This window comes from Peromyscus maniculatus, chromosome 17 (genome assembly GCF_049852395.1).
Source record: "Peromyscus maniculatus bairdii isolate BWxNUB_F1_BW_parent chromosome 17, HU_Pman_BW_mat_3.1, whole genome shotgun sequence".
In the NCBI taxonomy this organism is placed as follows: domain Eukaryota; kingdom Metazoa; phylum Chordata; class Mammalia; order Rodentia; family Cricetidae; genus Peromyscus; species Peromyscus maniculatus.
In genome coordinates, this window is record NC_134868.1 from 28,289,874 (window position 1) to 28,316,381 (window position 26,508).

General features: G+C 40.8%; 1 protein-coding gene across 1 annotated transcript in view; it reads left to right on the forward strand.

Moving 5' to 3' along the window:
- Positions 1-10,042: 10,042 nt before the first annotated feature.
- Positions 10,043-26,508, forward strand: part of Klkb1 (kallikrein B1) — a 28,109-nt gene continuing 11,643 nt past the window's right edge. The window contains exons 1-6 of the mRNA XM_006970950.4: positions 10,043-10,181; positions 10,824-10,882; positions 16,282-16,444; positions 18,300-18,406; positions 21,750-21,909; positions 22,309-22,418. Coding sequence (XP_006971012.1) covers positions 10,825-10,882; positions 16,282-16,444; positions 18,300-18,406; positions 21,750-21,909; positions 22,309-22,418 — 598 coding nt within the window. The 5' untranslated portion in view covers positions 10,043-10,181; position 10,824. The remainder of the gene's footprint in view (positions 10,182-10,823; positions 10,883-16,281; positions 16,445-18,299; positions 18,407-21,749; positions 21,910-22,308; positions 22,419-26,508) is intronic.

Sequence of the window (26,508 nt, forward strand, 5' to 3'; positions counted from 1 at the left end):
TATACACTGCTAAAGAGCCTCTGAAATGACTAACCTCACTGTCTAGAAATTGGGACTAAGTAGGAAGTCTCCTCCCAAAGGATTTGGAGTAGTTATTTGGTTTCACTTGTACAAACGGGCTTTCTCCCAATTTAGACCACATATTTAACCCATGGCTTATAAGTTTTTATATTTTTTTAACAATTTACTTATTCTTTTATTTAGTATGTGTGTGTAGGTATGTGTGTGCATCGGCACACGTGTGTCACAGCATGACCTGCTTTCTCTGTTTAAGTTTTTATTGACCCAAGCATGGTGAAGGCAGCGTTCTTCCCTGGGGCTTGTCCAGCTGGAGTTGGAGGAAAGAGAGGGTTCATCTTCAGAAGAAACTCCAGGTCACGGATTGACCCTCTGGAGCAGCTTCTAGGAGGTGGAATGAAAGGGAGGAGACGAAACAGAAAAGAAATGATGGATCTGAATGATGCTGGGTTCCTACCACTCACTCCTCAGCTACACTTTGGAAACCAAGGGCAGTGTACTGCCAGCTTGCTTTAGGAGAAGTTTTTTTTTTCTCATAGCCCAAAGCAACTCCATGTTTGTCCATTCAACTTCAGGGTGAAGAATCAGGTCTCATTATTGGGACATCATCCTGGTTTTCATCCCACTTTCTCTCTGATGAAAATAATAACTCTCCTGTGGGCTGTGTCGTTAGTGCAGATGTAGGCTAACTCTTTCACTGCAATGGCATTTGATAACATGTAGAGTTTTTTTTTAAAAGTTCTACCATACTTTTTAGATCCATCTTAGAGTACAGCTAACTTAGCCAAATACACAAATCTGGTTATCCTCTCCAGACTAACCCATCATTTCTAACTAAGGAAGGCTCATTCTAGCTTTCCTTATAAGTAGCTATATTACAAATTTCTGAATCAATTCTGTCTCCTGTAATTATTAACAATGGGCTAGTTGCACCACCTCCTCCAATCACATGCCCAGGAACTTCGGACTTTTAGGGCCAAATTCCACTTCTAAGACTCAGGCTATGCTCTTGCCACATCCACATTTCAGGCCAGGTTGTAGGTCTGAAGTCTGAAGCTTTATCAGGCAACGCCCAAGTTCCAGGCTGATCCCCACATCTCTAGACTCCAATAAACCTAGAGTCCAGGCCTGCTCCTCATGATTAGCAATAGGCCAGTTCCTAAGGATGCCAGTCCCAGGAGACCAAAGGCCCAGAACAACACTCATGGGATCAAGAGACACAGCTGTCCCCACGGAGTCAGTACCAGGGCCATTTCAGAGCTCCATGATACCATGGGACAAGCTCCACGCCTCCCCATGGATCAAATGAAAGAAATGGGTAGATGTTGGTCAAAAGGTACAAAATCTCAGGCAAGACCAACATTCTGGGTCCTGTCATCCTTCCAACAACATTATTATCAACAATATATTATCTACATACTTGAAAACTGATAAGAGTTGATTACATGCTCTCACCACAAAAATGGTAAGTATGTAATGTGATAGGTAGGTTAACTAGTTTGGTTTGCTCACTGTATCCTCTTGTAGTTGTATATATAAAATACGTCATCTGTGTAAATTAAAAGTAGCACTTGCTATAATTAACCAGTTTTAACCAGAGCAGCAACATAAGAACATTCATTAGAGTTAGGACTGGTGTGTCTCTTACTCCAACAATCAGTTTTAGTTCCTGTAAGATGGCATCTTAGCTTAGCTTATGGTATAACTACAACTTACATGATCCTGGTCACCCACAACTGTGGGCAAAGGGACCACCTATTTCCAGTCCTATTTGTTAAGAACAGTTAATTGCCCACACGTGTAGTTATTCACCATTTCCCTCTAACTCAGAAGGCAGGACTATCCAGGGCTCTGGGGAAAGACAGCAAACAAGCTATTGCCCCAGATCCTAACAGCGAGCTGTTAAAGATACAGACGATCACAGAGTGAGTAGATGAGACAATGCCTGGTAACCAGCTCTACGAAGGAAAGTGAACAGCAGGACAGGAGTGAGGGCTGGTAACTGTAAGGAGGGGCATTGATGTGAGGAGGTGGATACCTGGGACAGTATCATAATTAGAAAGTAAGGGGAAATAAGCTTGGAGGATGTTGGAAGGGAGGGTCCAGAGGTGAATCCTCTTCCCACTCAGTCATTGGAAATTCTCTCTCTCTCTCTCTCTCTCTCTCTCTCTCTCTCTCTCTCTCTCTCTCTCTCTCTCTGTTCCTCTTCCTTTTCCTCTCCCCCTCTCTCTCCCTCTCCCTCCCTGCTCCTCTCTCTCTTGGTGCAGGGGGTGGATAATCGGCTTTTTTCCCAGCTGTTGGACAGTGGTGACCTTCAATTCCTTGTCTCAGGGCTCCTGCGTATCCAAGATAGCACCCAAAAAGTCTCCCTGCTGCTCGACCTCTTACACTTTGAATCTCCCTGAATTCCCCTTGTTACAGCAGTACAGGTAGGTGTCAGGGCTCAGTGGGTAAAGCTGCCTGCTGCCAAGCCTGATGATCCGAGTTTCGCCGATCTCCAGAATTTATACAGCGGAAGAAAAGAACTGACTCCTGTAAATTGCCTTTTGACATCAGCTAGTACACCATGGCTCATGCATGTCACACACGCGCGCGCACACACACACAACTGTAATAAAAAAGAGCAGCAGGAATCCTGGTGGTTTTTTTTTTTTTTTTTGGTTTTTTTTTTTTTTTTTTTTTTTTCGAGACAGGGTTTCTCTGTGTAGCTTTGCGCCTTTCCTGGAGCTCACTTGGTAGCCCAGGCTGGCCTTGAACTCACAGAGATCCGCCTGGCTCTGCCTCCCGAGTGCTGGGATTAAAGGCGTGCGCCACCACCGCCCAGCAGGAACCCTGTTTTAAAGGGCACTGGTGATGAGACCTGGCCCACTTAGACAGTCTCTGCCTTGATAAGCTTAGTGTCAGCTGAACAATCCCTTAATTACATCTGCAAAATTGCATTTCTCGTCAATCACGGTCACTGAAACACGGTCTCTGCAGGGCTGCTGGCTCACAATGTCTGCACCCCCCCCCGGGGGGGGGGTCAGAACGGGAAATTTAGAAGGGGACATTTAGAACTCTGCCTACTGCTGGCTCTCTTCGATGTGATTGATTTTGTTCTCCTGAATCCATGAAGGAATTTTAGTTTTTTATCCTATCTAGTTTTTATCCTATAATGGAATGTAACTCCTATTTCACTGTCAGGGACTTTTGGACTAAACGCGGAAGCATATTTATGGAGGTTTAAGTCTGGAATGTTACCATGTAGGCAAGCAACCTCTGAGCAGGTCTGCTGTGCACTGAATGCTTCCCCCACCACCACCACTATTGTGCTTGGTGGTGGATGAGATCACAAATTCCATTTTTTTTACACTTCACGGAACAGAGTGTTTTGCTTTGTTGATGACTAACACACCGGTTAATATCCTGTCTCTAGAAAGAAGTACAGCATGCTGTTTAAATATGCTGCTGTATGTATGGCGGTCCAGAGATATTTATTGGCAGCATGATTCTTTGTTTCTAATAAATACAGCTCTGCATCCCAGCAACATACACAAAGTATTTATGAGTCAACTCTCTCCAAATATAATTTACCAGTTCAAATGACTTACTGGCCGGGCGGTGGTGGCGCACGCCTTTAATTCCAGCACTTGGGAGGCAAAGGCAGGCAGATCTCTGTGAGTTCAAGGCCAGCCTGGTCTCCAAAGCTGAGTTCCAGGAAAGGCACAAAGCTACACAGAGAAACCCTGTCTTGGGAAAAAAAAAAAAAGAAAAGAAAAGAAAAAGAAAAAAGAAAAAAAGACATACTGTGACTTTGCAGAATAGAAAGCAGAAGAGTCTTAGTGGTGAGTGATTATGGCCTTTAAATATTTTTTTAAAAGCAAAAAAAAAAAAAAAAAGGAGAGGGGGAATAAATTATTAGTTAGTAAATCTAGGACTGAAAGTTGGAAGTTTCAAGGAAGTGTATGCATTCTGTTATATCTGAAAACACTTTTCTAAAAATTAAAAATTAAATAGAGTTCCCTGAGGGGGACCAGGCAGTCCGTAAATCAGCGAGTGTTTCCCTAATATAGAAATAGTGACAGAAAAGTCTAAACCCTCTACAGAAGTGCCATGCAGCAAGTTTCAGTGAGCTTTGCTATATGGAGCCAGATATTAAAACCACTGTTTGTTTGTTTTTTGTTTTTGTTGTTATTGGAAAGCATTCTGTAATTAAAGGACATAAATGGGCATAGACTGTGTATCAGTGAATGGCCATGACTGTGTTCCATTAAAACCCTACTTAAAGGGCAAATACTGGACCAGATTTTTCCTGTAAACTTGCCTTATCAACTCCGAATTAGGTGGATCTGAACATAAATATTCAGTGTTATAAAAAGGTAGAAAGGCAATAACATCATATGCTTCGATTCACCTCCAGGGGGAGCTGTCCACCCCATCCCCACATTCAGGTGTGCCAACAAACACACACACACACACACACACACACACACACACACACACACACACACACCCTACCAAAGCAAATAGATAAGGCTCAAGCTGCATATCCCCAAATAAAGAGATGATATGATCATTTTTTTTATTTTGCTTTAGATTTGTTCTCTCTCTCTCATTTATATATATACATATATATATATTCTTTCCTTTTACATACCAATCCATTCCCCCTTCCTCCTCTTCTCTCCCTCACATACCCTCTCCCACCCCCATCCTCTCCTCATAGAGAGTAAATCCTCCCTTGGATAGTCAACACAGGCTGTTTTACTGTGTTGGGGATGGACCTAGCCCCTCCCTCCTGCATCAAGGCTGAGTGAGGCATTGCACCATAAGGAATGGGGTTTAAAAAGCCAGTTTGTGTACCTGGGGTAAGTCCTGGTCCCATTGCCAGGAAACCCACAAACAAGATGTGATCATTTTCAAAACTGGAAACCTATACCTGAATTGTATGTCCCTAACATAAATCACATTTTTTCTCTTCAGGATAAGCATTTAAATGTGTGTCTTCCCCACACATATAATTTACAAAAATAATTTTTAATGTGTTTGTAATATAATAACATCTTGGTTTCCATGTACACTGTGAAATTATTGCCACTATCAAGTTACTGAACACAGTCACCATCCCAGATGACTATTATGTACATTAAGAATGCATAAGTGCCAAGGCACACTTGTGTACACCTATAATAATCCAGCATTCTCAAGATCTTGAGGACAAAAAGATGGCCCATTCAGCTGTGCTCTCGAAGAGGACCCTATTCAGTTCCCAGCGACCACATCCTGTGGCTCACAAAGGCCTGTAGCTCCAGCTCCAGGGGATCTGTCGCCCTCTGCTGGTCTCTGTGAGCATCTGCAGTCAGTTGCGCGGACACAGACACATCCTTAGAAATACAATAAATCTTTAAAATTCATTCTCTTTCACTAATAAGTATCTATTGAACTACAGTTGCAATACCTGGGCAGAGGTCTTGCAGTCTATGAGTCCCCCAAAACTGAAACTTGGTATTCTTTGATAAACATCACTGATTCCACCAATTTTCAGATCCTGACAACCTACTTTGTACTTGCTTCTACAGCTTGCCTTTTTTCAAATGCCAATGCCACACGTAGGCTCAGCTCTCCAGGTGGTCCTATGACTTCATATCTCCTAGTTTTGTGTCACTGTAATAAAATACCTGATACTGGGTAATGTATACAGAATAGAGGTTTCTTTAGTTCCTAATTCTCGTGGCTGGAGAATCCAAATGGCATGGTGGAACAATCTGGAAAACAAGGTGACAGTCTTCTGCCTGAGACTTCTGGCTGCATCACATGATGATGGAAGTAGAAAAATGGGCAAAACTCATGTTAATTCTTCTTTAACTATACAGTAGAATTTATAGATAAAGACATTATGTTATGAGCTTTCCTTTGGGGGAAGTATTATTCATATTCTTATTATTATGAGTTAATCATCTTACAAATTATTGACCTCTTCAGATTTTCATGATTTTGTCTTGTAGGTTATAGATTCCTGGAAATTTGTTAATGTATTCTAAGATAAGTTGAGATAATTTTTCACAGTAGTCTCATGATACTTTGTATTTGTGTTGTATTAATTAACTGTAGTGTCTCCTCTTGGGTTTATGCGTTTGTTTGCTTGACTCTTATTTCAGAGTTCACCAAGCTCAGTTTCCTACTTTTATCTTTTCAGAAAACAGTTCAGTACTATTGGTCTTTCCTATTGCTTTTCTGGCATCTATTTCACTTGTTTCTATTCTGTTTCTGTTGATTCTTGGCTTAGTTTATTATCTTTTTCTTTCTTGTTTTCTTACACAGACAGGTAGATTATTTTAGTTCTTTCTGTTTTTTTAATGACATTTTTATTGCTGCAAACCCTTTTTTAGTAGATCCATTTTTGCTGCATTACATACATTTTGGGTGCACCATGTTTCTACTTTTGTTTGTCTCAAAATATTGTTTTGTTCATTTTCAATTTTTTTCCTTGACTCACTTTTTTTTCTGGAATCTGCTAATTTTCATATATCTGTGACTTTTTTTTTCATTTCCTCCAGTCACTGATTTCCAGTTTCTTATATTGCTGTGTTTAGAGAGATGCTTGATGTGGCTTCAGCCTTCCAGCATTTGCTGAGAAGACTTGACATTGGTTTAATTTGCGATCTATCCTAGTGGGCATCCCATGTGTGCTTCCACAGATGTGTTCTCTGCTGCTGTAACAATGCTCTGAGCATGCATGGACACGTTTTCTATGTGTACTCGAGGGCCGTGCTGACAAATGCTTTATTTATCTTGTGTCTGGGTGATCTGTCCACACTGATCGCTTACTTCTTCTACTTCTCCCTTTGGTTCTATTAATATTTTCTTTATGTATTTAGGTGCCCTTATGTTGACTGCATCCATATTTACAGCTGATGAGTCCTTTTGGTGAACTGCTTGTTTTATTATTACGTACAAGAGTCCCCTTCTCACAAAGGTTACCTTCTAAGATCCTCAGTGGATGCTTGAAACTCAGATGGTCCTGAACTCCATGAACACTGTGGAGCTATGACCTTTGATTTGGTAACTGAGAAAGCCACTGACTGAATGTGGGCAGTGTGTATAGCAAGGATGTGCTGTACAAAAGAGTCACACATGTAGTGAAGAGCAGGTTGCTATGGGATTTCATCCAGCCTGCCATTTTACAGCTTTTGATTGGGAATTTATGTATCTATTTACATTTGATGATAATGAAGGCTCTAGTACTTTACTGTATCCATTGTTTTCTGGATGGATTCTTTTTTCTTTACTTTCATGTGTATTTCAGTTTCTTTATGGCTATTGTAAAATATTAATAAAACATCTTAACTATTAGAACTTAGAAACCATCTACACTTTAGATCTGTTGTACTGTTCTGGAGTGTCGTCCTGGCTTGCACTATGAACTCCACTAATTGTATATAAACTTGCTTTGTATGTGAAAAGCTGCCTTCCTTTTTCTGTTTCTGAAACTGTCTCTTCATTTGTTACTTCTGAGAGACTGAATATAATGCAACATCCTTTACAATTATCTATATTGCTGGATAATCTTTTTTGTCATATTTGAGGAGGGTTTTTTTGGTTAGTATTTCTTCAAAGATTTCTATCCATTCTTCTGGGATTATAAGAATGGACAATTTCATGATGATGTTATATATGGATTTTAGGTTTTCTGCGGTTTCTAAAATTCTGTTTTCATTTTGTCCTGGGGATAATATAAGTGACCTGTCTCTGTGTTTAATGGTCCCTTCTCTGTGGCACTGCCCATTTCATTGGTATGGTGTTTCCTGACTTTGTTTAGTCATTGATTGTAATTACTTACAGTTCACTGAACTTCTTTGAGACAGTTGTTTTGAATTCTTTTTGAAAGATTTTATTTTTAATTATGTGTGTATGTGTATCTCAATGTAGGTGTACATGCACACGAATGTAGATGCCCACTGAGGCTAGAGGCATCAGATCTGCTGCAGCTGGAGGTACAGGTAGTTGTTAGCTATACGGTGAGTGTGCTAGCAACTGAACTCAGTCGAGACATCTGCCGGTCAATGCCGGACAGCCCCAAGTTTATTTCACAGCCAGCTTACATGCAGTTTTGAAGGACAGAGGTGGAAGAATGCACAGCACAGGCATTCAACCACTATCTATCCTGCCTTGCGTCAAGGAGAAGGCAGTTTCATTTTCTGTCTCGATGTACCTCCGGCTGGCATCAGCAGCCTGTGTCTAGCTAGTGTGTTCTTTCCTATGGGCTAATCAGGACTTTCGCACAGTCTTGGAGCAAACAAGCCTGAACTCTATTGATTCAGAATAGACTTCATATTCAAACTGGGGAACTGAGCCAATTGTGGGCTCCCACAGCCCTCATTTATTTAGGGTCATATGTGGGGTTTTGTTTTTTTTCTTTTGGTGATGTTATTTTTTTTTTTTCTGATTACTTTTGATCTTCTGGCTGTGTGCTGGAGTCTGCACCTTTAGATGAGAAGCTATTTTAAATACAATTTTAAAATTCATTTATTTTTCTATTGTGTGAATATGTGTGGGCAGATGTGCACACACAGATGTGTGGGTGTGGAGGTCAAAGGACACTTTTGGGGAGTTGGCTCTCTCCCTCTGTGTAGGTTCTGAGGATTGAACTCAGATCTTCAGGCTTGATGGCAAATGTCTTTACCCACTGAGATACCTTGCAAGCCCCACAATTATTTTAGGCTTTTTAAAGCTTGCTTCCCCAGGCAAACCTACTCGTCAGTTAGCTAATCAATAGGTTCTGGGTTAGCCAACTGTGGAGTTAGAGTGTAGCAGGAATCTTAACAGGTCTTATTAATAAAAACAAACCCAGCGCCAGGTAATGGGGCGAATGCTCGAAGATCGGAGAAACAGAACAAGCCACAGACCTCACCTTGCCATTTCCTCAGCTGATCTTATTTCCTCAGATTGAAAGCCTCTGAATCCTCATCTGAATGGATCTCAGCTGAACTGCTGCTAAAAGATAAAGCTTAAAAAAGTTTCTGGTCCTCATGCTTTATATATCCTTCTGCTTCCTGCCATGACTTCCAGGGATTAAAGGCATGAGTCACCATGCCTGGCTGTTTTCAGTGTGGCTTTGAACTCACAGAGATCCAGATGGATCTCTGCCTTCAGAAGGCTAGGATTAAAGGTGTGAGGGCCACCATTTTCTGGCCTCTATGTCTGTCTAGCAGCTGTTCTGTTCTCTGACCCCAGATAAGTTTATTAGGGTGCACAATATATTGGGGGACACAATATCACCACATTTGAGTTGTATTGCGAGGCTAAGTTTGAATCTTGAGTCCACAGTAATAACCTGGCATCAGGGTCCATTGGGATTACATTGATGATTGAGTCCATAGGGTTCATGCCTGGATCCTTGGTTCAGTGGAGCCAGGATATTATATTTGAGGACTGACCTAAGGGGCTGACATTGAAACTAACCTGGAAGCTGAGCTTTCAGTGGCCATGCCTATATCCTCAAGCCCATGGGCATGGATTTGCTCTTAAATCTACAATAACTGTCCTGAAAAATGTCCCACTGGAGTGGGCCTGCCTGGTGGCTGAGCCTACAATTATCATCTTGGAGCCTAGGTCTGCAGTTGCTGGCCCAAGACTGGAGTTTCCTGTGATGGGCTTGGTGCTAGGACCTGCGAAAAGTGATGTTTGCATCACTCTTCTTTATCTATGAACAGCACATCTCTGTGCTGTGCTGCCCAGGCTTGGTAGCAAGGTGTCATAGCTAATGTGAAACTTCTAAATTTCTTCAATACATCTTTGCATAAGTCTACATTCTCACCAGGTGCTGCATAAGTCTACATTCTCACCAGGTCCTGTAACCCATCACCTAGGTTGCTTGGCACTTGGGAAGACATTGCTGTGTGTGGAGAATTGCTCACATGGATTCTTCGGCAAAGGGAAGCATGTTGGAAACTCCAGCTCTGTCATCGTGTTTATACAACCTCCTGGAATCGTTGACATATTAAGTAGCTGAACCTGGACTGGGATGTTCAGGGATTGTATTGACAGGTTAAACAGTTGCAGCTGATGCCAGAAGCCCAGTGTCAACACTGGAGCCAAGCAAATACTGCCTGCAGCGCCATATTCAGAGAGCTTGGAGACTGACTCCCTCCCCTCGAGAACCATAGAGGCAACTGTCCGTCCAGGTAGCCACTTTCTCTTATTCCGATCTCCTGTGTCATTTTTTTTAAGTATAACTATTTCTGCATGAAAAAAAAATCTGTTGGTGTAATGCACTAATTTTCTAAAAATCTAGAAGTAATTGTTTTTCTTTGTACAAATATTTTAACGTACAATATTCTAAAATCAAGAATGGCTTTTTGACTGGTTTAAAAATTTTAAGTTGGCTTAAATATTTTCAAAGATTTCCTTTATGTAGAGGTTGCGGGTGATATTATTGTCCTTATTTATAATAATTTTGCATAAATTAATAAAAGTAATAAGTATTTTAATTATTTTTATTAGCTCTCTTTACAAAATTAGTAGAAATAAACCTTTAAAATTAACAATAAATACGCTAATTGTAATAACTAATAATTGCAATAACAATAAATATACTAATAGTAGTCCAAAGGTCTCAATTTGTAATCTTGGGAAGCATAATAAATATTTTAATTTTTCATTTACAAAATATCACCTCCAAATCCTCATTCTGGAGATTATGTGCTTGGTTTGCAATTTAGACATTTGCCAAAAAAGCAAATTCTATACTAAATTAAATTGTATATTAAATACATGGTAAGTATGTTCTAAACTTAGCAGTTGCAAAACTTTTTTTTCTTTCATAGGATGATTTTATTCAAGCAAGTGGGTTATTTCATTTCCTTGTTTGCTACAGTGTCCTGTGGTAAGTATTAGCTATAGCAGTTAAAAAATAGTATGTGAGAGAGGAACAGTTATTCAAAATATTCTACTCCTGGAGAAAGCCTTTAACCATACAGTTTGGGGGATGGAGGCAGCTGCTGATAGCTCAAGGCAAGAACTTCTCGTTAGCTGTGTTGCTCCAAATGCACATGACGGGGGAGGGGCTCAGAGACAACCGGCTCATAGTACCTTTGTAGCTAAAGTTTTCCTGGTTCTGTTCAGCTCCTGCAGCCCTGCAGCCGGACGCTTGGACCCAAGTAAACACACAGAGACTTATATTACTTATAAACTGTATGGCCGAGGCAGGCTTCTTGCTATCTAGTTCTTATATCTTAAATTAGCCCATTTCTATTAATCTATAAGTTGCCACGTGGCTTGTGGCTTACCAGTACTTTTACATCTCGCTTCCTCTGTGTCTGCCTGGAGACTCCTGACTTAGCCTTCCTCTTCCCAGAATTCTCTTCTCTGCTTGTCCCGCCTATACTTCCTGCCTGGCTATTGGCCAATCACCATTTTATTTATCAACCAATCAGAGCAACACATTCACAGCATACAGAAAATATCCACAGCATTTGTTAGCAGATGTTTCTGTTTAGAGATTACTCTCTGGCAGAACCACACCCCCCATACTTGTTTTTGTCATCAGCCTTCAAAAAACAAACTCTACCTGAAAGATGGAAAGAATATTAGACACTGTACAGTGGTTGAGTCCAATCCAAGTATCTGATTAATATACGATATTTTTTAATATAAGGCCTAGGGAGCTCTTTCTGAACTGAAGGTACTTGCTTTGGATTTAACTAGTGTATTTTCCCTTTGGTATTCCGAATGGAGAGATTTCAGCACTAGGTGTCAGTGTGCTTTCTTTATTTGTGTATTCCATCAGATTTTAGAGAATAAAAATGACCCTGAACACCCCCTCTCAATGGTTGTTATAGAGTGAGGATTCTCCTGGTATATAATGAAGGGTGGCTTCTGAGTCAAGGGTGACATACGATATGGCCACACCACAAGGATTGTTTTCTTGACTCTCAAGTATTTGGCAGGGTAAAGAGCTCTGAAGAAGGCTTATCCTTGTAAAGAGAAGTCATTCCTTTAGGGGGGAAACAAAACCTTTTTCTTCACTATCTGCTAATTACGCCTCCCTCTGTCTGTCCCATCAACCCTACCTGCTCGTCTATGTCACAAGTATTGCCATGTTCAAACCAATCAAACATGGAGGAGTACTAGCCAGAGAAGCTATGAACCATAGCTAAGAGAAAAAAATGACTTAAAATTTGTGATCATGATAGGGAAATTGGAGATGCAAATGCATATAATACTTAAAACTGAGTATTTTATGTAGTCCCAAAGTATGAAACAACTATTGCTAAATTATTTCTTTAGTTTTTCATATTTTTTCTGAATGTATCTATCTGTTTTTATAAAAGTGTTATTAATGACTTAAAAATAACTTTAACATACCTTTGCTATTTATAGCTAATGTTAATCCAAACAAATATTTTTGTTATCCATTCTTCTTTGTGGTATTTTGTGTGTACGTGCTTTGCATATATTCAATTAATTTATAAATTAAATTTTTGGAATTAAAAAAATGTTTTATACAAAGGTGTAAATGCTTTTGAAGGTTTTATGGCACACATTATGGGATTGTCTTCCAGAAAGGCATTCTCTGGTTTTCCACACAAGCATATGAGAGTGTTCAACTGTCTCACTTAGGACAGTGCTAATAGATGTCTGTTGCTTTGTAGTCTGACATAGAATCAGCTTTCTGCCAACAGTGTCCAGATTTCTTCCTGAGAAACCATCTCCAGGTGTTGGACCACGTGGTCCTGGAGATGCTGCATCTGCTGTTGATGCTTAGGCTGAACTGGAGCTTTTGATTCACTCAGACCAGAGCCAGGAGCTTCAGACAGTGTTGGTGTGATGACCTAACCAAAGCTAGTCTTGTAACAGGCTTTTCATAGGCTTCTAGGAAGAAATTCAGATTTACTCTTCTTTCCATCAGGCTTGAGCTTCTGGGCCTGCTGGTATTGCGCATCTTGAGACCAACATACCTCAACCATGTCTCTCTCACTCTCAATTGGTTGCCTCTTACTATTTTATTATTCTCATTACATATACATTTATATACGTACACAAAAGTGTATAAATACAACTTGCTGAGTTTGTTTTGCTTGTGTGTATATAGTTTGTGTGTATATGTGTAGACTGGACAACCGATAAGCGGGTTCATCTCTGGGAGAGGCTGATTCGTCTACTCCCAGAAATCATTAGTTGCCTATAGTTAGTTCTTTGTCTAAGAGTGGGACCCCATGAAACTTTCCCCCTTCCATGTTACCACATCCATTGGTTTTGCCATTGTTCTGGTCTTATTTATGCAGCCATTTCTTGTTTCACAGCAGATTTTCTGGTATTCTAGCTATCATAATCTTCCCGTGCCCTCTTTCATGATATCGCCTGAACCATAGATTCAGGACATGTGCTGTAGATGTATACACTGGGGCTGGGCTCCCCACAATATGTTGACCTCTGCATTGTGTTAAGTTGTGGTTTTCTGTGACGGCCTCCATTTGCTCTAAAAAGAGGCTTTTATGATGAGGAATGGTAGCTATACTTATGTAGGAAAGGTGGCTCCTGCACTGTTATCAGTTTTTATGTACTTATAGTTACTTATGTTCCTTTGGTAAATTATCTTTTCATATCTGATATTTAATTATAAAAAATGTTCTAACATTCATTTATCTCATATCTATGTCTACACACACACACACACACACACACACACACACACACACACACACGTGTGCCATAGAGCATGTCTGGAGATGAGAGGAAAACTTGTGGAAGTTGGCTCTGTCCTTTCACTCTGGGGCTTCTGGGGATGAGACTCAGGTAATTAGGGTTGAGGACAAGGACTAGCTCCTGAGCCTTCTCTCTTCTGAGCCACTCACTCAGAATTTTTAAAGTTAGATGCTTTTCTTTCATAACTGATGGTATTTTCCCTTTTCTTTTTTGACCATGTAATTTTTTTAATGTGACTAAATAACATGCCCAATGTCCATGGACATGGGATCAACCTGAAAACCGAAAGACGTGATCATTATAGATCATATAAGTTATGTAGATTGTGAACAAACAACACTGTTATCCTCCTCCTCCTTCTTCTCCTCCTCCTCCTCTTCCCCCTCCTCTTCCTCCTCCTCCTCCTCATCATCATCGTTGACATTACCAGCTAAGGAGGAGGATGAACAATTCTATAATTAGAACATTTTTAGCTACTCTTCTTCATTGGCTGAGTCACATGTTAGTTTACCAAGATTCAACTGCAGGATAGGGACTTTCAGGCTATCACTGGTTACAGATTGTGTTTTTGTATGTGTCTGCACAATGGGATGGCAGAGGAGTGTCTGTTCAATAATTATGAAACACTACCACATTAAAAACAAGTCTCTTTATAGCTACCATTACCACTGGGCCTACTATTCAGTGTGTTGTGCAAATGGGACAGCTCAGGATGTACACTTGGGAACACATATTCCCAGGAGCATCTACCCAGGAAAATCTGCTCTTTCCAAATATAAACCTGACCCAAGAGGTAGGCACGGCAACACCTCTCTGATAAGAAAAGAAGCAATATTGCTAGTTTGACTCATCAAAATGGGACTCAGCAACAGGATCCCCACATAGATAGAACACTGAAAATCTTAAATCTTCAGTGCTTAATGAGCTACATGTTGTCTAGATACCCATTCTTTGAAAAGCAATGGCATCATAGATACTTAAAGGGAGATGGACAAGGCTGCCACTGGAGTACTGCATAATTAATGAAAACCTGACTGACGAACATGGACAGGCTATCTAAGGTGGAAAAGTCAGTAAAAGATTTGAGCTGGATCTCTTCAGGTAAATATGGATTCATACATTAAATCAATTGGAGACAGTTCTTTAACGATATGTGGGGTGTAAAATACCATATATAATAGAGCACAAACAATATATGTTCCAGTCTATTTTCAAATTAGCTTACAAATACACTTTCAGTTTTGTTCTTTGTTTGAAAGATATTTATTTAGACTTTTCTTCCCTTTTATTGGAAATAGATTCTTTTCTTATACAATATATCCTGATTATAGTTTCCCTTCCCTCTTCTCCTCCCAGTTCCTTCTCACCTCCCATCTTCTCCAGATCGACTCCATTTCTGCCTCTCATTAGAAGAGAACAGGCTTCTAAGAGATAACAACCAAATGTAACAAAATAAAAAAACAATAAGATAGGACAAAAGCCATCACATCCAAGTTGGACCAGGCAAACCAACAGAGGGAAAAGAGCCCCAAGAAAAGGCACAAGAATCAGAGACCAACTCGTTCACACATTCAGGAGTCCCATAGAAATACTAAACTGAAAGCCATAATATATGCGTAGAGGGTCTGGTGCAGACCCCTGTAGGCTCTCTGCTTGCTGCTTCAGTGTCTGGGAATTCATAAGAGCCTTGCTCACTTGATTCAGAGGGCCTGTTCTCATGTCTTCCATCCCCTCTGGCTCTTATACTCTTTCTTCCTCCTCTTCTGTGGGGTTCCTTGCATTCTGAGGGGAGATGTGTGTTCCAAGGACTCTCTCTGTCTCTGTCTCTGTCTCTGTCTCTGTGTGTGTGTGTGTGTGTGTGTGTGTGTGTGTGTGTGTGTGTGTGTGTGTTATAATAGTTCATGTCCCAGGATATTTATTCACTGCGTGGTATGAACCACGTCTGAACTCTGAGACTCAGTTACTGACTTCTTTCATGAAAAAAAAAATGCAAATAATGGTCCTGACCTCAATCTCCCCTTAAAGTGTTGAGGAATCTAGGGAGATGGTTGTCCTGAAAGGGTTTTGGGGGGTGGTGGGGGGGAAAGTTATATATCAGTTTTTTTTTTAATGTTTTTTTTTTTTCAAGACAGGGTTTCTCTGTGTAGTTTTGGTGCCTGTCCTGGATCTTACTCTGTAGCCCAGGCTGGCTACTCACAGAGATCCTGCCTGCCTCTGCCTCCCTAGTGCTGGGACTAAAGGCGTGAGCCACCAGTTTTTAAGGTGAGATGTTTTCATACCATGTTAGAGAGCAGACAGGAAAAAAATCCATACTGTATCTCAACGGGGACAATTTATGTACAAACTATTATATAGGTAATAAAAAAGAATCAAATTTTGTGCATAAGTGTTTATAAGATGATGATAAAATAGCATGCGGTACTGTTTAAATCATTGTCATAATGTTTCTTTCTACCTCTGTATTGTAATGATCTTCGGGTAGTCATTGGGATAAGTACAAAAGAACAACAAAACAGATGCATTTCTATGAAAACTGTCACACTTTCCCCAAATCTACTTTTAATGGTTCTGTCGCAGGGTGCCTGAATCAGCTGTATAAAAACAGCTTCTTCCGAGGTGGAGATGTAGCTGCCATATACACCCCAGATGCCCAGTACTGTCAGAAAATGTGCACATTTCACCCCAGGTGCCTGCTCTTCAGCTTCCTCTCAGTGAGTTCAACCAACGATCCAGATAAAAGGTAAGAGGTGATGTTTTTATCATTACCAGGTTAGACATTTCTCAAACTGCTTCCAGTATGCAAAAATGATGTTGCATTTCTCAGAGAGTTCAAAGACCATTTTCATCCAGAGCTCCTAGACTCGGTCTTCCCAAAGCAGACTCCTAGATTACCGAACACAGAGACAGACATTCTAAACATCCACGGCACTTGTTCACAGCAGTAGGAGGCTGTAATGCTCTAGCCAAGGCCTGAAGGAAGAGCATGTAAGAGGAAAGGGTCCTTCCTCATACTGTAATATTTAGCCTTTCTTGTTCATCTTTCAACATGTTATACTGCCCCCACATGTACTTTTGTTTATGTCCATAAATATGTAATTGGCTAGGTTCTGTGTATGAGGGAGGACATGAGGGCTTTTGTCTTTTTGAGATTATATAACTCCACTTAATATTAGACATTCGAAGTCTATCCATTTTCTCATTTTTCTTCAGCATGAAGTAGCATTCCACTATGTATTTTCTGTCTTATGCATTTTTATTATACATTAATTAAAATTTATTATAAATGATGCAAATAACACAATTACACATTCAAATTAACCAGACCCAGAGACTACACAACTCAGAGAACTTCTGTCCAGTTACAGTAGCCATTTGAAAACAAAGCTATAGAACTTCACAGTGGATTTTATTCTTTAACTATCAAATATATATTTTATTTACTTATATGTTATTTGTCTGGTAAAAGGTGAAAATTTTGCCTGAATAGAGAAATATATTTAGTTGTTTGACTTATTACTATATTTGTGAGTAGCAAAGTTGAGAAAACATAAACCAGGAATTTAGTTGATAATAGACTTAAGATGTAGTGGGCACAGCTCAATGTTACCTGTAGTAAGTCAGTTTGAACATTTAGAATGTGGAAGTGTGTGTGTGTGTGTGTGTGTGTGTGTGTGTGTGTGTGTGTGTATTATTAACTGGTAATTTTGACAAGTGCAAGTATTAGAAATGTAATTGGAAATTTCACCTTAATTTTCTTTCATTTGATCAATAGCCAAAATGTCAATTTTTGCTTCTGTCTCCATACACATAACTTTCATTTTTATTCTATCCAAATTTAAGAATTAGAAATTTGACACTCATTTTCTAATCCCTATGTGCTAACTTAAATAAAAAAACACAAACTGCATGTGAGATTACTGTATTAAATTCTGAACTAGGTTCTAGGATTCTTATAAATAGTAAAATTAACATAAAGTTGATATTGAAGATAGAAAAATTCTTCCATTAGGAGGAAACTACCAGGGATCAATAAACAAGATGAATATCACATAGAGACCTAGATTATGACTGATTCAATCTTTTTAAAGTAAATTTAAATGCTTATAAAAATAATCACCACTTTAGAAAATGTAGATGTTTCAGATAGGAGAATCCTAAGTTTATGGTCAGCTTGCAGATGTTAACAAGATCTTGCCTCAAAATAAACTAAATAAAAGCTGGGGGTGGTGGAATGGAAATGATAGAGCACTTAATTAACATGCTTGAAGCCCAGGGTTTCTTCCTTGGTACACAAAAACAATTATCTTTTGGGAAGAAGATCTATGGAAGCTCAAAATGCAGGCATAATCATCAACTCTAGAATATGGTTGGCTCTCTGCGCTTAAAGCATGAACATGAAGAAAACCAATGCTGTAGATAGAATGGAATTGTCTTAAGAATATCCTCTTCAGCAAATGCCAAGGAAATGCTATCAGTTTTCTGACCCCAGGCTTTATTTATTAACACATAGAAAATGCTCGGTAATGTCTTAACATGTGTTTCACATTGCATGCCCCTTTATAAATAATAATAAAAGGGATATTTTTTAAAAACAGGTTTGGTTGCTTCATGAAAGACAGCCTTACAGGAACCTTGCCAAGACTGCATCGGACGGGTGCCATTTCTGGTCACTCTTTAAAGCAGTGTGGTCATCAAATAAGTGGTAAGATGTGAACTTTTTCAACAAAATTTGAGTTAATAACACTCTAACTCACAGGAGCTTTTGCTCAGAGTCTGTACTATCACAGATTTTTAGAAGAGAACACTAAGAACGATAGTGGAGATGGAGCATCATCTTGGTCACATGAAGGGGTTACATATATCTTGATAATGTTCTTGTCTTTATCAGTTACAACACACAACCTTAATGGGCCTCTGCTATCCAAGGTGCTCACACACAATGTAAGATTTGGAGAAAATGAATGCGCACTCCAAATAGCAGACCTTCCCTGTTTCCAGAAAAGACTTTCCAAATAAGACTCAGGGGCATCCCATCCCCAAGTTTACTTCAGGGAGATTGGTGGCTCCCACCAGAATTGATTCTTCCCTTTCCAGCTCAAAGGTCTGTTGGCAATGTCTAGTGACATTTTAGATCCTTACCACTGGAGGAAATGGTAGTATATGGCTGCAGTTGGTGCAACATGTCTACCAGGAACAGAGCAGGAAGCCACAACCTAGAACTTTCTGGCCACCACTAGGCTATTGATAAGGGTTTAAGACAATGGTTTTCAACCTTCCTAATTCTGCAACCCTTTAATACAGTTCCTCACATTGTGATGACGCACAACCATAAAATCATTTTTGTTGCTACTTCATGACTAATTTTGCTGCTGTTATGAATTGTGATGTAAATATCTGTGTTTTCTGATGGTCTTCAGCTACCCCTGTGAAAGGATCATTCAACCCCCAAAGGGGCCGTGACCCACAGGTTGGAAACAGCTGGTTTAAGAAATCTTATTGTTTGCCATTCAGCTCAGACTGAAGCATTGAGTTCTGTCAATCATGCTAAGCATACTATTTCTTACAAGGAATGTGAACGCTAGGATGTCAGAGAGCTTTATTTATGACACCCATTGCAACTGATGTCCCAGGAAACAATTTCTACACCATCTTAGAGGTTTAATACAACGAAGACACTTCTCTAACATGACAGGGACTGATGAGAAAGTGAAAGTGCCACAAAGAGTGAGGTGGTGTGTTTGGAGAATCTTAAGAACTGACCCGGATTATGCTGTTTGTATGTCTTTACATAGTTCATCCTGTCTGTTCAAATTTCCAGTGTTCTTCTTTTACCCCAATATCACACAGTCTGAGTCTGCAACTTGAATTTTAGGTAATTAATGAAGGCCGACAATGGCTTAGCTATAAATACTCCTTCACCAGTATGATAGCTACAGTTAGCCTGAAGCGAAATGCTTTTTCCATCTTATACAATCAAACCCATATACATTATTTGATGAAATTGTATATATTATGATTGTGACCACGAACACAATTTAAAGAAATAGGAATATTGTGCCTTTTCCGTAGTTACTTAGCTGTCATTTCTTCCCCCAGCTTCATCTTCCTTACTGACTTTGGCTCTAAAGTTCCTTTGTAACATTCTCCCAAATATCTTCAAGTTAAAAAGTGGTCTCAGTCTAGGCGGTGGTGGTGGCGGCGGCGGCGGCGGCGGCGGCGGCGGCGGCGGCGGCGGCGGCGGCGGCGGCGGCGGCGGCGGCGCACGCCTTTAATCCCAGCACTCGGGAGGCAGAGGCAGGCGGATCTCTATGAATTCAAGGCCAGCCTGGTCTAAAGAGCGAGATCCAGGACAGCTAGGGCTACACAGAGAAACTTTATCCCTGGGAGGAGGGATTTAAAACGTGGTCTCAGAAAGCAATTTTAATCAAAATTATTGACAGGCAGGCTTAAAATTGACAGATAGTCATTAAGAAAATGTTTTTATTTGTTGTTTTTATTTGTGACTTCCTCATTCCAACCCTTAGCCGATTTCCTTTCTTATCTGCAGCAAATTTAAAGGAACCTTATTCTATGGTGTACAGATTGCTGCCCTGTATGAACCTCTGAGGGTGTTCAGCACCCCCCTACACCCTAACATAATGCTTCTCTATTAGTCAGTATATGCATACTGTCTCCATGTATAAATTAATTTTATGATTCTTAGAAATTTACAGTTATATACAATAGAATATTGTTTGTGCTAATACACACACACACACTGCTAATCTAATTAAGTTGTCTGAATTAACTATATTTTTGACATATAAGATAAATTTGAAAGGACCTGTTGGGCTGGCTAAAGCCCCTTCAAAACTTCAATGAAAAGGATTCTTAAATAGAATTTTTAAAAAATTGTAAAAACTGGCATGCTAGCACATGGCTACAATCCCAACACTGGGGAGGCAGAAGCAAAGACCATTTCAAGTTCAAAGTCATCCTGGTCTGAAATGGGAGTTTGCCACATCCAGCATGGCTTTGGTCTGAGAAAACTGACAAAGGGTATCAAGGGAAACAAGAAAGGACAGACACACAGACCAATATGCAGAAAGGAGAGAGTGCCATGCATTGTAAGCATTGAACCCCCAAACCCCAGAGTGATTATTATGTACAGCACATGGGAGGGGTAACTAGTCTCAGAGGGAGGTCTCCAAAGGCAGCTAGTCTCTCCTTGTGGGCTGTAAACATCCTGGAGGAGGAAGGTGAAGTTGCTCGGTTTTTGCACACACGGGTTGGTTGTTCCTGAAGACCGGGGGAAGGCTTTGCCAATTTCCCATGGGTCCAAGGCATTGGCCCTTCACATGGCTGTGTCCATGTCAGTAGACTTCATCTGCTCCTTACATGTGGACTCAGGGCTTCCGCTGGCTGCCACAGGAGTTCCAAACCAGCCAGGTCTACAAGGCATGAAGGGGTAGTGGTAATGGTAGTGGTGGAATTTAAGAAAATTTTAAAGAAGGGAAATGGTTTCATCAGGCCTGTAAACAAATTCCCACAGTCCATAAAAGATTGAACACAGCTGCCAGCAGTGAGATCTGCAGTCACAAATCACAATCAGACCTGAGTAGGTGAAGAAAGATAAATAGACACAGTTTATGGTTTTTGGTTTTGATCCAGAAGTCAAAGGTACACCAGTGTGTCAAATACTTCGAATCTCTGGCCCACACTATCTAACAGGACCCCTGTTATTATCACCTTGTTTATTTATCAGTGCCACTGGTAACTGCTGTGAAACTGTATTGTTGCATACACCTTGCAGGGTAGGAAAGCAAAATAACCTGCTTTTATGCTGGTACGATAGGGGTCGGGTACACACACTGGGGTGCGCTAATGTCCAGCGGGGGTTGATAGTTTAGATATGCAACAAGAATTCTAAATCCTGCTCTTACTTGGGAAGTCAACAAGAATGGGATCCTGACCTTCAAAATGGCTCCAGACGAACAGCAGTTTAGTCTGTGTCTAGAAAGAAATTCGACCAAATGTCTCGAATGTCTCAATGTGTTTTATTGCAGCTTGCCACCAAGACACGTATGAAGGACTTGATATGAGAGGATCCAACTTCAATATCTCTAAGACCAACAGTGTCGAAGAATGCCAGAAGCTGTGCACAAACAATATTCACTGCCAATTTTTCACATACGCTACAAATGCATTTCATAGACCGGAGTACCGGTGAGTGAGGCTGAATGGTTCCTTGTGAAACACACCAGGATTCAACAGCATCCTCCATGAAAAAGACCAGTCTGCTTCTCCAGTTGAAGCGCAAAGGGGATGTAGTCCTGAGCATTTTCCTCATTTACATGCTTAATTTCAATGGCATACCCCCTCAAAAAACCAGTAAACTTCAAAGGTACCCATAGGCTGTGTATGGATGAAGGCAGAACACCAGACAATGATGTCTGCTGGCTACCCCATTGGCACCCTAAACTGCCCTTTGCTGAAGAGAAGAGTGTCTATTGGTTAATAATGGCCTAACCATGCAGCACTGTGGTTATCATTTCAATAGCAAATGTTGTCCTCACGGTGGTGTGCACCTTGAGAACCGTAACAACGTCTTTTGTTGACATTCAGGAACACCTGCCTGCTGAAGCGCAGCTCTGGTGGGACACCCACCAGTATAAAGACACTGGACAACCTGGTATCTGGATTCTCACTGAAGCCCTGCGCACTTGCTGAGATTGGTAATTAGATGAGGGCTCTCCCACGGTGATTGTGATATGCTAAATAAGAGTGCCTGGAAACATCCATGGGCCTCTCTCAGGGACTTGGGGATGTGATGGATTTGGGCCAAAGGGTTTATGTAGATGTGACTACATGGAAAAACTTAGACATAAGAACTATTCTAGAGTACTAGAACGTGCCCTATGCAGTCTCAAGGCTCCTTATTTGATAAAGTGGGAAACAGAGGGGTCCAAGTCAGAGATCAAAAGACTTGAAAAGGTCACATTGCTGCCATTAAAGGTGAAAGGGTCCTAAAGCAAATGAATGCCATGACCTGTAGGAATTAAAAAGGGCATGGTCTACCAACATGCCCTTCCAAAGGAACAGACCAAGCCAACCTTTTGCCTGGCATCCTGAAAGATATACTTTGGTTTTCTGATCCCTAGGACTAAAAGACAATGAATTTATGTTGCTTAAACCTCTAGTTTTGCTGTAATACTCCTACAACAACAGCATTAGAAAGTACATGACACTATAGAGAAAACCATGAGGGCATTCGATGGTGTCCATATCTAGCAAAAAAAAAAAAAAAAAGAAAAAAAGAAAGAAAAAAGCATAGTGCCATTGAACCAACAAAGTCCCATAATTTCATACACAGAGCTAGTTTCAGTTGAACTATCCAGACAAATGCCATCGTATTTAGCACATCAAGGTGCCAGTGGTGAGACTGACTGAAACCAGATCACTTATGGTAAGTAGTGCCAATACTGAATGCTGGCTCTATGCCATGCCCTGTATTGGTTCTGAGTTCTAGGATGTGACTTCTATTCAAGACAAAGAAGCCTAAAACAACCTACCTCTTTTTCTATTTGTCTTTTCTTTTCTCAACATTTCCTCTGCATGCTGTGCCATTTAGTTGGCTCAAATTTGTTAACTATTTAGTTTTGTTACCCATTTTTCCCCTAGTTTTTGAAAAATTGACTACAGGAGATAGGGCTGTTTATTCAGATGTGTTTTGTTCTGTATATCATGCTTGTCTTAGACGGCTTACCTGCAGCTGTATGAATGCCAGACAACTGGGAAGTATCTCAAGAAAATAAGGCTCTTTTAGCTCATGATTCTGCAGGCTGGGAAGCTAAAAACAGGGTGGCTACATCTAACAAGGACTGTTGTGAGTCTGGGATCATTCAGAGATTCACTAACCAGTCTGACTCAAGTTTTGGTTTTACTAAATTAGAAGCTTTTTTTTTTTTTTTTTTTTTTTTTTTAAGAAAACTGACTAGGATCAAACCAGAGAGAGTTCTCTAGGCTCGGCTATTGTTAGACAAAGGATTATGAAGGAAAAAACCACAGAGTTATAACTTTAAGGAAGCCAAATTAACTCATATCCTGTCTGGGTGCTGGCAAGGCTCGGGTTTTGTAACAGATGTCCAGCAGGTGCCTCAGTCATCCAAGAAAGCAAGTGTTTCTCATGACCCATAACCTTGTGGGAATAGCTGAGACAGTGAAATATTTAGTAACAATCAGCAATTTATTTTTATTTTTATTTTTTTATAGAGTAGCCTAACAGCTCCAGGAAGTGGTCCATCTCGGGCCAGCTGACAGGGTACATTCAAGGTAGTAACTTCCTCATGGCTTATAGAAATTAAAAACAATTTGGGTTTTACAAGCCTAGCACAATAAATTTATCCTCTGAACATAATGCTCACCATCACAGCACCTGATGCTGCACTCCAGCATGGTAGAAAAACGCAGGTCAAGTGAGCATGCGTGGAAGATACAGACAACAAGAGGGAGCCTTGGCTTAAAACAACCTGCCCTTTTGGTAACTGATCTAATCCAGTGAGAGCAGAACTCACTCCTGCAAGAAAGGCATTAGCCAGTTCATTCGGTTATGCCTTCAGGACTTCCCACTAGGCTGCATCTCCCAAACTGCTGCGATGGAGAAGAGACACCAGGAGATTTTGCTGGGGGCAAACCTCTCCAGCCTTAGCAGCACACGGCTAAAAGTATTTTTTATGCACAGGGAAGAGCCAACAAAATTCTTTTGTCCTACCTCAAGCTCAATGCAGGGGCTGCCCACAGCCTCAAAGAGCACCTCACTCAGGCTCAGATTGCCTTGTACTTGCTTTCTTGAGTTGCAACGAGTTCCCACATTTCTTCAGTCTGATTAAAGTGTCCTTCACTGAGTGATAAAAATCCTGGCTATTTCAGGAAATGGCAATTTTTTTTAAAGAGGCTGGGCTTTTCACATCTCTTGCATGCCAACCAAAGCCACAGGAAGGCTGTCTCTGGGCTCAAAGTTCCAAATTAAATTCATAAGCCATGGGTGGCTTTTAGTCATTACCACACCCTTGTCCTTAATTTTATCAACAATGCGTTCAGCTTTACAGATGAAAAAAAAATGGTAGTTCCTGGGGTGAAACTGTATGCTAAGGTCACACAGCAGAAGCTACCACTTAGATGAGTCACACAAGTCTCCTATGACCTTCCTTCTTTGAAATGTCTAGCCTCTTACCTCACAACTCAAAATGAACTGTATTTAGAGATGCATTTTCAGCAGTTTCCTGTGTGGATTTCGAAATCTTTGGAGATAACCACACCTCCCCTGTTAGTGAGTTGATGCTATTTGCAATTCTAATTGAGAGACTCTTTCCATATTAATGTCTAGGTATCATCTCACAGTTATTTCCATTGCAAGAGGTAGATGCCAGGTCACAGAATCACCAGGACTCATTGCTTTTCCCTCCCCTCCCCCCTCTCCTGTTCTTCCTCCTCTTTTTCTTCTTTTTCCTCCTCCCCCCCCCCCCCCCCCCCCCCCCCCGTTTCCTCTGTCTCTCTTTCTCTGCTTTTCTTTAGACACATGCTCTCAAGGGGAGAACTGCTAACACTAGGCAAAGCTGGGGTCAGGTCAAATAAACTCAGGACCTGGGAGGGGGATTTTCCAGGGAGCTTCCAGACAAGTCAAGTAATGGCCCTTGTCTGGGAATGGTGGGCTGGAGCTTTGGAGGGGCTCCAACCATTCTGACTGGTTGGTTTTCCAGGTCTCTATGGAGCTGGGGAGGAGCCAGGAATGTAGGGTGAGTTAAACCCCACCCAGCTCTTGCTGAAGTTTGGCCATTTTTCTGCCCCTGGATTCTGTGTCCCTCTGGCTAAATTCCAGAGATCCAAAAATGGTGGTTTGGTTCATTTTGCCAGTATTCATCATGGTTATAGAAAAGATGGGTTCTGGGTATTTTTATTCTCCAACCCTCACTAACATTCTGTAACACTTTTAGTAATCATAGAGTCATAGTTATGGTTGTTATTGCTGTGATGGAACACCATGACCAAAGCAACTTGCGGGGAGGGAAGGGTTTATTTCAGCTTCCAAGTAATGATCCATCCCTGAGGGAAGTAAGAGCAGGAACCTGGAGGCAGGAGCTGATGCAGAGACTGTGGAGGAGAGCTCTTTACTGGCTTGCTCATCATGGCTCGCTCAGGCTGCCTTCTTATAGAACCCAGGACCACTAGCCCAGGGATGGTACTACTCACAATGGGCTGGACCCTCCCTCATCAATCACTAACTAAGAAAATGCTCTACAGGCGTGCCTACAGCCTGATCTTCTGGAGGCATTTTCTCAACTGAGGCTCCCTCCTCTCTGTCGACTTGTGTCAAATTGACAGAAAACTGGCCAGCACACATAGTTAACAACAACCTACGTTTGGAGTGAAAATACTCTTTGAGATCTTGCCTGGTTCTGATTCCATATCTTGTGTGTAACAGTAGAAAGCTGGAGCACAGCCCAAGAGGGCCACCAGAATGACGGAACACCTAGAAATAATGGGAATTTTAGGAATGAGCAAAGGAAGATGTTAAATATGTTCAACTTGGAAAGGAGTCTAGATGACTACCTTAACTTTTGGTGAAGTTTGTTCTTCAGTTTTGAAAGGCTGTCTTTAAGGAGTGGGTTGGTACACAATTCCCCGGGGTTGGTTTGGATAGATAGGACCTTGTAGAAACTAAGTTTTAAAAGTCCTTCACATCGCCAGTGTCCAGAAAAGAAACTGACTTTGTCATGAGGTGGCAAACTCCTTTCAACTACCAATGTCTCTTAAAAGTTGTAGGAT